Source organism: Ovis aries, chromosome 21 (genome assembly GCF_016772045.2).
Source record: "Ovis aries strain OAR_USU_Benz2616 breed Rambouillet chromosome 21, ARS-UI_Ramb_v3.0, whole genome shotgun sequence".
NCBI lineage: Eukaryota > Metazoa > Chordata > Mammalia > Artiodactyla > Bovidae > Ovis > Ovis aries.
Window position 1 is genome coordinate 40,908,880 of NC_056074.1, and position 9,805 is coordinate 40,918,684.

The window sequence follows — 9,805 nt, forward strand, 5'->3', positions numbered from 1 at the left end:
CATCGCCAGAACCAACGTTTTCTTCTAGATTTATGGTTTCAGGTCTTATGCTGAAGTCTTTGCTCTACTTTGAATCTTTACTTTTTAAAATATTTGTTTGACTATGTCAGGTCTTAGTTGCAGCTCGTGAGATCTTTGTTGCAGCCTGCAGGACCTTCGTTGCAGCATGCGGGATCTTGTTTCCTGACCAGGAATCGAACCTCCGCTCCCTACATTGGAAGTGCAGTCTTAATCACTGGACCACCAGGGAAGTTCCTGAATTAACTTCATTCTGTGGCATGTGGTTGTCCACTTTCCCCAGGACTGTTTATTGAAGGCCCTTCCCCACTGAATATCCTTGGTTCCTTTGTCAGAAATTAATTGACCGTATATGGAGTTATTCCTGCAACCTTTTGAGATAGGCACCATCTTCCCTATCTTACAGATGAGCATCTAAGTCACAGCGTAGATAAGTAACTTGCCTAAGACTGTACAGCTTGGGAGAATGGAACTGAGGGTGGCCCCTGACTAGACAACCAGCAAGAAACCGTGGCTCTCAGTCCAGCAGCTCAGAAAGAACTAAATGCTGCCAAAAACCCCATGAGTGTAAAAGTGGATCCTTCCCCAGTCAAGCCTCAGATGAGACCACAGCCTCAGCTGACACAACTGACTGCAGGTTTAGGAGACCCTGGAGCAGAGGACCAAATGATGTTCATCGCAGGGCTGTGGGTTTGTTGGCTTTTTAATGCAAATAACAAACTACCCAACAGTTGAGGCCTTGGTAACTAAACAATAGTCTACTCATAAGATAAAACACTAAGCAGCTATCAAAAACTGTTTGAAGGAAATAATGAAAAAATATTCTAAATAACTGCCAAGCTATAAGTAGAATATAACAGTATATAGAGTATGACCCAAATCTGTTTTTCTTAAAGCATTCCATATAAAGAAAAAACAAAGTAGAGAAGATAAATGGCAAAATATTGGCAGGAGTCTCATCTGGGTGGGAGGGGATTACTGGAGGCTTTTCCTTTCCTGTGGGTTTTTTTCTAAGCTTTCCGAATCTTCTTGGTGTAAAACTACATGCCTGGCACATAACAGGCACTTGGTAAACGTGAACCCCATTTCTCCCCGGACTCCTCCTCTCTTCTCTGGGAGAACAAGAAAGAGTCCATTGTATTATGACTAATGGGAAAACAAGAAGCCACGTTCCAAGAACCTCTCCCACTGTGGGCAGGAACCTACTGATGCTTTGCTTCTTCTGCAGGTCTGTAGCCATAAACCCCACAATATTCACATTTTGGTATCACCTGACTCTGAGTCAGGGAGTTTAACAGACAGGTCTGAGGCAGCCCTTGGGATCCAGGGCACTCTGTGTAGCAACTCTGCTTGGGGCTGTGATCTGAAGTCTTCAAAAGGGCCTGTTTCTGTGGAGGCTACGAGTCCGCCAGAGATAGGAGGCCTTTCTGACGGAAGCAAGCCCAACATCCACAGCCCCTGCCCGCCCTGTCCATTTTCTCACCCCTGTTGCTGCTGCTGCTGTGGCTAAGTCACTTTAGTCGTGTCCAACTCTTAGCAACCCCATGGACTACAGCCCACCAGGCTCCTCCGTCCATGGGATTTTCTTCTCTCACCCCTAGGAAGGCAGAAAAGACAAGATTTTCTCCTTCCTCTGTCTGGTCAGACCTTGGGCAAGTTGTTCTACCTGGCTGAACCTCAGACTACACATCTGAGAAATTGCTACTTCCCAGCAGCTACCGTCAGCACCGTTCCTTTCCCTGGGGTCCCAAAGCAGAAACTGCAAGTGAGTGACCAAACATGTTTACTCAGGCTTGATCCTCTGACACAACCACACAGGATTTAAAGTCAGAAAAATATAATCAGCTTGGTGTGACCTCCCTTCCTCCCCTTGGGCACAGCCTTCTCAACTGGCCCCCTTCAAAATCCTAGAGGCTGGGGGACAGGGGTCACTTCTTGGCAGCTTCTGCCTGGGCTGCCAAATCCGCCTCTTTCTGAGCAGCCAGGAACAGGGCTCGCTCCTTCTGGAAAGCTGCCAGCTCTTCTGAACTGAGGCTGCAAGTACAGAAAAACAAACAGTGAGTGAGGGGCCGGTCACGGGTGGGAGCTGACAGCACCCACGTCACTTTCTCAGAGCCCCTCCCCACTCCTGGACGTCCCAGCCCCCATATGTGTGTGTTAGTTGCTTAGTCATGTCTGACTCTTTGTGACCCATGGACTGTAGCCCACCAGGCTTCTCTGTCCATGGGATTCTCCAGGCAAGAATATTGGAGTGGGTTGCCATTGCCTTCTCTAGGGGATCTTCCAAACCCAGGTCTCCTGCATTGCAGGCAGATTCTTTACCATCTGAGCTACAGGGAAGACCCTCCCAGCCCTCACACCTTCGCTCATCTCTCTTCTCTGCCAGGAGTGTCACTCCGCCATCACCTCTGCCTTTTACTATTTTCTTAAATCTCTCCTTATCCTTGGAGGATTAGAACAGCTAAATCCCAATCCAGATTAACCTGCCCGCTCTCTGAGCCCAAAAACATTTTGTACAAAGAAGTCATCAGGTGGTACATGTACATCTCTCAGAGCAGGGACCAGATTTGCTCACTGCTATATTCCCAGAACAAGTAAAGATCTGAGCAAAGTAAATCCCACCCCCGCTCCATGCTTACCCCCGCTCCTCTTGGGAAATAACCATCGGCCTTTGCATGCGGTGTGACAGCAGCAGCAAGAGGCCAGGGAAGGGCTGAGTGCTTCCCCTGCTGTCGTCTGGGCCACACACTCTCCCACACAACATCTCACCTTCCTGAGGTCTCCAAAGCCCCATGAGGAGCCCTCTGTTGGCCTCAGGATCAGGTCTAGATTTGAGAACCAACTAGACCCTGTTTGCCTCACCTCCTACTATGTCCCACTCTGTCTCTAGCGTAATACACCCAGATCACACCTTCTCTGCTCCACTCTTCACCTGACATTCTTCACAGGGATTTTTCCACTTCTTGGAATGCTTGTCCCTAGTCCCTGACCTCCTTTCCCAGGGCTCTGCTTGGATGTCAACTGCTCGCCAAAGCCTTCATTGACACACAAGCAAAATCAGGAACCCTACTCCCTGTTCTCAAGACACTTGTGGTTTCTTTTATCAGGGCTGACCATCCAGCGGTATAATGCTCCATTATGGATCTGCCTCCATCTCTGGACTGGGAGCTCCTTAAAAGCAAGGCCAAGCATGGCTACCTCCCTTCCTGACTGTATCCAGTGTCCAGAACAGTCTAATACACATTGGGTGCATAACAATTATATTCCAAATGAATGAATGAGAATCTAAGATCCTTTAACACAGACGCTGACTCTCCCACTCAGTGGGACCTCAGCTTTGTCCCAGAGTCAAGAACTTTCCAGGCCCTTCTCTCACACTGAGCTTCCCCCAGATACTCACTCCTTCACCACACGAATACCCAGGGAACGGGCAGAGCCAATGATGGAGCGGACAACAGAGGACAGGGGCACATCCTGGAGGGCAAAGGCGTCATCCCGAGCTTTGACGCGGGCGATCTCATACACGTGCTTCAGTGTCACCAGGCCGGCCACCTCTTTCCCTGGAAGCAAAGCACAAGCAGCCCTTCAGGAGTCGCTGCTTCCTTCCAGGCCCCCGGAAGCCCAGATGCCCCGCCTGCCCCTTACCTGTGTTCCGGGCCCCCTTCTCAATCCCAGCAGCGGCCTTCAGGAAGTAGGAAACAGTGGGCTGGCCAATTTTTATTTCAAATGTTCTGTCGGGCTTAAGGGAAAAAAAGAGTTATGAGACTCTTCCTGCCTGCCCCAAGCCCTGCTGCCCCAGCCCAAGGAGCTACTGACTTCCTGCCCGCCCCACCTCAGCTCATCTTCCTATGTTGCCCCTTCAACTGACCATAAAACCACAGGAAAAATAAACTTCTAACAAATGTCCCTGTCACCTCTATTCCAGGTCCAACTCTGCTCTGGAAGCCCTGGCAAGTTGGAGGGACAAAAAAAAAAAAAGATCTACAACACGGTAGGGCGCACTCAGGAAAGATATGGTCTAGTCTCCACTGTGTAAAAGGGGAAAGGGGGCCCGGCATCAAGAAGAGATTCTGGACTTCCTTGGTGGTGTCCAGTGCTTAAGAATCTGCCTGTCAATGCAGGGGACACAGGTTCGATCCCTGGTCAGGGAAGATCCCAGATACCAACCTAAGCTTGTGGACCACAACTACTGAGCCTGTGCTCAACAACAGAAACCCGAGCACCGCAACTACAGACAGCCTGCAGGCAGCAACCAAGACCCAGCACAGCCAACAACGGCCTCAACTAAGACCCGGTGCAGCCAAGTAAACAAAACTATATATTTTTAAAAAACAGGTTTGCCCCAAGTGGGGAGCCAAGTAGCAACTCCAGGTGACCAGCTCCAGGCCTTGAGGAGAATAAGAAAATTGGGGATCAGAGTCCCGACTCCGCACCTTCACAAAAATCTTGGTAGGCAGAGGAATGCCTGCTTTGATGTCCTTGGTCTTCTCGTTGAACTCCTTACAAAACTGGTTGATGGAGACGCCTCGCTGTGAGGGAGGCATGGTGGTAAGCGTGGGGAGGAAGGGCCGGGTTCCTTCCACCCAGGAGGCTCCATCCCTTCTCTCCTCCGTCTTCACGTCTCTAAGTATACCCATCCTTTCCTCTCTACCCACATTCAACTACCATTTTATGTGCCAGATGATTCGTGTGCTCCATACCTCTCTGTCCTTTCAACAGCCCGCTGACGAAGGACGGAGGAAGCTGAGCCTCGAAGAAGTTGTATAACTAACCCAAGGCCATAAAGTATGTGGGCAGCAGAGCCGAGGTTTGAAACGAGGCCGCCCTGGCCCAGTCCGCACCCCTCACCCGCGTACTAGATCCAACCCTCCCGCGCCTCCCACGCCTGGCTTCTGCCGCGGCTGCACCTGACCCAGGATGGGGCCTAGAGGAGGCCCGGGCATGGCCTGGCCTGCCCGCAAGATGGCCCGGATCACGCCTTCGGCCTGGGGCTTCCTGAGAGCCCGAGTGGCCCGGCTTAGCTTCGACATGATGAGGAGTTCCCGGGCTGAGTTAACCTCAGATTTACACCAAGAGCGGAGCTCTGGGCGCCGCCATATTGGGTTAAAGGTTAAGGGTCCTCACGTAAGGGTGAGACAAATAAAGCTGACAAATAGCAGCGTTGACTCAATCCTTCCGCCCTCCAACTGGTAAGACAAGGATGAGATGAAGCGGAAAAAAACTTTTAACGTGCTATTTTAAGATTGAGGAAGGACTCGAATGGCTCAGATACACATATTCCTCCTGGAGAGCACACAGGCAAGACCTCAGACGGCCAAGCTGGGAAGGGGACCTTAATGCCCGCACTGCATTGTGGGTATGGTAGTTTTGTCCTACGATGCCGATCCCACAGATTGCGGTGTTTTGGAGCGCCCTCTGCTGGATTTGGTGATAATCCCTGGGTTTCAAAACAGCCTGGAGGCCTCAGGAAATCTCTTCACTTTCTAAGCCTGTTTTCCTCACTTGTTGCTGAAAGGGAATATGGTTAACAGCACGGACCTTGGAAACAAATCGCCTGCTTGCTTCTCTTGCTGGCTATGAACTTGATCAAGTTATTTAACGTACGCTCAGTATCCCCCTCTGTACGATGGGGATTATAATATATAGCACCTACACCTGGGATTGTTGTGAGCATTGAATGAGCAAAGTGCTTTAGTACACCTAGTCAGCAGGTGCACTTCACTGCACAATAAAGACAAAACCTTCAGAGAGCTGTTATGAGGCTTAAGAGGCCCAGAACATATTTGATACATCACCTGTGTCCAGTAAAATAAGCCATCACATCATGTTATTCTTTCTCTCTCTCTCTCTCTCTTTTTTTTTTTTTTAGCATTTGCTATGTGCCAGGCATGGTGCTAATTGCTTTAGGTCACTACTTACTACGTCCTCAGTTGTGTCTAATTCTTTGCAACCCCATGGACTATAGCCCTTGGGGTTCCTCTGTCCAGGGGATTTTCCAGCCAAGAATACTGGAATGAGTTGCTATTTCCTCCTCCAGGGGATCTTCCCCACCCAGGGCTCAAACCTGCATCTTCTGTAGCTCCTACATTGGCAGGCAGATTTTTTACCCCTGAGCTACCTGGAAAGCTTGTTAATTGCTTTAAGGGTATTATTATCTTATTTAATCCTCACAATGGCATGAGACAAATTGTTTTATTACACTCTACAAATGGGCACTTCCCTGGTGTCTCAGACGGTTAAAATCTTTACAAATGAGAAATTGAGGCACTAAAAGAGGCCCCAGAACATATAACTGGTATGTGACAAGACTGGGAAACAAGTGTCAGGATTATCTGATTCTAGAGCTTGTGCTGTTTACCACAGCTCTGCACTGCCTCCTCTCCTAAAATGAGATAATCCATGGTAAACTGTGAGACACATCTATTTTAAATTCTGAATTCATGTTGGACTCCCTCTAATTAAGTGTGATTGTTCCTGCCTCTGATGTCTGTCAAGTTCTTTATAACACTCAGCCTCATTAGCGTATCAAGACTCTGGACCCAAGAAGGCTCTTCTGATTTACTTGCCATAAAACGTGGAGCACAGTAATTAACTTCCCTGTGCTTCCTGTCTTTAGGAGTCACGTGGGGCTAAATATAGTACCTACCTCCCAGGAAATTAGTTAACTCGGGTAAAGCACATGGAAGAGGGCCTGGTCTGCACTTCCTGCTGTGGGCCTAGAATACCCTGATGAGAAAAAAGAAGAGGAAAGCTGGCTCTATCTACAAAACAGCCTCTCATCTCTGCTGCTCCTTAATTTCACTTATCTCACACTGGCTTGTATTTATCACAGCTTCTGTTGACTAGCTTTCTAAGTATTTGGGGAGTTTATCTTGCCATCCTCTCCCTCCTGGCTTTCTGCACCCACTTATTCCACTGCAGTTCCTTTTGAGTTCTGTGACTTTAAGAGAAATGGGGGCGGGGCCTCGGATTTTGTTTGCTTGTTATTTTCTCCTTAACAATCATTGTTGTTTAGTCTCTCAGTCCTGTCCGACTAGTTGTGATCCCCTGGACTGTAGCCTCCAGGCTCTTCTGTCCAGGAGATTCTCCAGACCTGAATACTAGAGTGGGTTGCCATTTCCTTCTCCAGGGGATCTTCCCTACCCAGGGATCAAACCCGCTGAGAAAGTCAATTCCTAGGCAGGCTGATAAAAAGCCTGGGGTCCCAAAGGAGGAGAAAGGGGTCTGGGGCTCTCAAGGAGGAGTTAGGGGTCTGGAATTCTAAAGGAGAAGGAAAGGGCAAAGGTTTTTTTTCTACATTACTTAGTAAGGATTATATAACAATAATGTATCCTGCTTCAGGACATGTTTCTCCTTCCTGAAAACATTCTGACTAATTCTGTTATTTTAAAATGTATATTATGGAGAGCTGCCCGGGTGGCCGAGGGCGCGCAGAGGCCCAGTCGCGGCTGCCAGACCATGCTGAGCGGAGTGTGCGCCCGGCTCGCGTCAGCGCTGCGAGGGACACGAGGGACACGCGCGCCGCCGTCCGCGGTCGCCCTGAGGTGTCTGCACGCGTCCAGCTCGCGGCCGTCCGCAGACAAGAGCGAGAGGACGGAGAAACCGCCCCGCGCCTTCGACCAGGCCTTGCTGGAGTTCCTGGTGTGTCCGCTCTCCAAGAAGCCGCTCAGATATGAAGCATCGACAAATGAATTGATTAATGAAGAGTTAGGAATAGCCTATCCAATTATTGATGGGATTCCTGATATGATACCACAGGCAGCTAGGATGACACATCAAAATAAGAAGCAAGAAGTGGAGCAGCATTAGATCACACTTAAAAACAACACACACAACAATCTAAATACCACCTACCTTTTAAAAAGTCAGAGTGGCGGGTGATAAGTGGAGGAGAAGGATGTTTCTGTCTCTTCCGACGCTGACTGTCCTGATTCCACTGGTGTCTTTGGCAGGACTGTTTTACTCAGCCTCTGTGGAAGAAGACTTCCCTCAGGGCTGCACTAGCACCACCGGTCTGTGCTTTTACAGTCTGCTCTTGCCGATTCCCGTACCTGTTTATGTGTTCTTCCACCTTTGGACTTGGATGGGTATTAAACTCTTCAGGCATAATTAACGCAGCCAGAGCCAAGATGGTATATGCTAAAGATATGCTTGATGCCTGTCTCTGAAGGCTCGGCCACATGGGAATACTGGGAAACCCGCTTAATTTGCAGGAAAGATGCTTTGCCTAGCTTTCTGTCAGGGGTCTAAGGTCTATGAGAGGCTTAAGCTGCAGAGGCATGTTTATTGTATTTTGGTTCTGCCCTTGTTTTTTGAAGGTTCTCATTTCTACCTGGGGTATCAGAAGGAACATTTCAACAAAGTGTCTTGTTGGAAATTAACAGCCCCAACCATCACTTGATGGCTTATCCCATTCATAATTAAAAGTTACTATTTTGAAATTTTACGTTTATTTTAGATTCAAAGGCTTTGGTAATGTCACATGTTAACGATGACTAATTCCGAAGAAGCTATGTTGGAGTAGTTGTAGAGAAATGCATTTGAACTATTGTGATGTAAAACTATAATAAAATGGAAATTTCATGGAAAAAAAATAAAATGTATATTATGGGAGTGGGTCTAATAAGATCTTTACAGCCTTGAGACATTCTTTTGATTTATTGTAATAACCAATTAAAAAGTATATAATTCCCCTGCCAAGACTAGGGATGGGGGCACTCTCCGTCCCCCTTCTGATGTCTGTGTCAGAAGATTTCTCTGTCCTTTTCATACTTTAATAAAACTCTGCTACACAAAAGCTCTTGAGTGCTCAAGCCTGGTCCCTGGTCCCGAAGCTAAATCAGATCACGGATCCGACACTGTTCACCATAAGCTATCACTGCATTGCAGGTGGATTCTTTACCACTGAGCCACCAGGGAAGCCCATAGAATTTGATATATTCAATTTTGGAAGAAATAAAAGATAAATAAACTGGGGAGGGGGGGGAGGGAAACAGCCTTTCCCAGAGCAAGCCAAGCTAAGTAGACTTTATCTCTGGATGCTTCACATCAGCCAGCTGATATTCACAAATTCATTTACAAATAAGTAAACCTTCCTGAATGAAGGAATGGGCATGGTAGGTCCTCAGGAAGCCAAGAATGTGGCCTGGCACAAACTGGGTACCAGTGGGTAAAATTTCCACTTCTTGTCAATGAAAGGACAATTGTGATCATTCCATCTCTTACAGATTATAAGAAAACAACTTTCTAGTCTACCTTTGCATATATGGTTGCCCAGAGTGTCCAGTGGCCAAGGTGAGCCTGCACAGGTGAGTGGGGACCAGATCTCCTGGACCTTGTCAGCCTCCTAAGGAGGGCAGCCTTGCAGTAGGAAGCCACTGAAGCTGCTGCTGCTATTGTGTAGTCGCTAAGTTTGCGATGCCACAGTAGCCTGCCAGGCTCCTCAGTCTGTGGGATGTCCCAGGCAAGATTTTCCATAAGATCTTATGGGAAAACCCAAACGAACTTTTTGGTCAACCCAATATTTGCATCATATTCACATTTTGAAAAGGTGACCCTGGTTTGGGCGTGCAGATGGATTGGAGGATGGCAGGGATTGGATGGAGAAAGACCCATTAGGTCAGGACAGTATGATGGTGGAGAGATAATGGTGGATCATTTTAAGAGATATGTAGAAGATAGAGTTTATCTTATCAACAAATACTTGTGTAGTATGAACTGAGTCTGTCTTTATAAAGAGTATCTCATTTAAATCTCACTGCAGTCCTATGAGGTATGTATGCATGCG

At 47.9% G+C, this 9,805-nt stretch overlaps 3 protein-coding genes across 4 annotated transcripts; 2 read left to right on the top strand and 1 right to left on the bottom strand.

The window, feature by feature from the left end:
• Positions 1-1,784: 1,784 nt before the first annotated feature.
• Positions 1,785-5,123, bottom strand: MRPL11 (mitochondrial ribosomal protein L11). 2 transcript variants are annotated; one of them, XM_004019694.5, is made up of 5 exons: positions 4,926-5,123; positions 4,452-4,547; positions 3,664-3,757; positions 3,419-3,578; positions 1,785-2,052 (listed from the first exon to the last, which is right to left on the bottom strand). In XM_004019694.5, the coding sequence occupies exons 1-5, from the start codon at positions 5,046-5,048 to the stop codon at positions 1,947-1,949; spliced, it is 579 nt and encodes a 192-aa protein (XP_004019743.1). In that variant the 5' UTR covers positions 5,049-5,123; the 3' UTR covers positions 1,785-1,946. The 2 variants fall into 2 exon arrangements, with proteins under 2 accessions (XP_004019743.1, XP_011957546.1); XM_012102156.4 differs by lacking the exon at positions 4,452-4,547.
• Positions 5,124-7,421: 2,298 nt separating this feature from the next.
• On the top strand, positions 7,422-7,827 carry LOC106990260 (protein preY, mitochondrial). The gene has a single exon (XM_015103047.3). It carries the CDS (start codon positions 7,477-7,479, stop codon positions 7,825-7,827), a length of 351 nt encoding a protein of 116 aa, XP_014958533.2. The 5' UTR covers positions 7,422-7,476.
• LOC106991823 (phosphatidylinositol N-acetylglucosaminyltransferase subunit Y-like) lies at positions 7,422-8,244 on the top strand. The gene has a single exon (XM_060404321.1). It carries the CDS (start codon positions 7,916-7,918, stop codon positions 8,129-8,131), a length of 216 nt encoding a protein of 71 aa, XP_060260304.1. The 5' UTR covers positions 7,422-7,915; the 3' UTR covers positions 8,132-8,244.
• Positions 8,245-9,805: the final 1,561 nt, after the last annotated feature.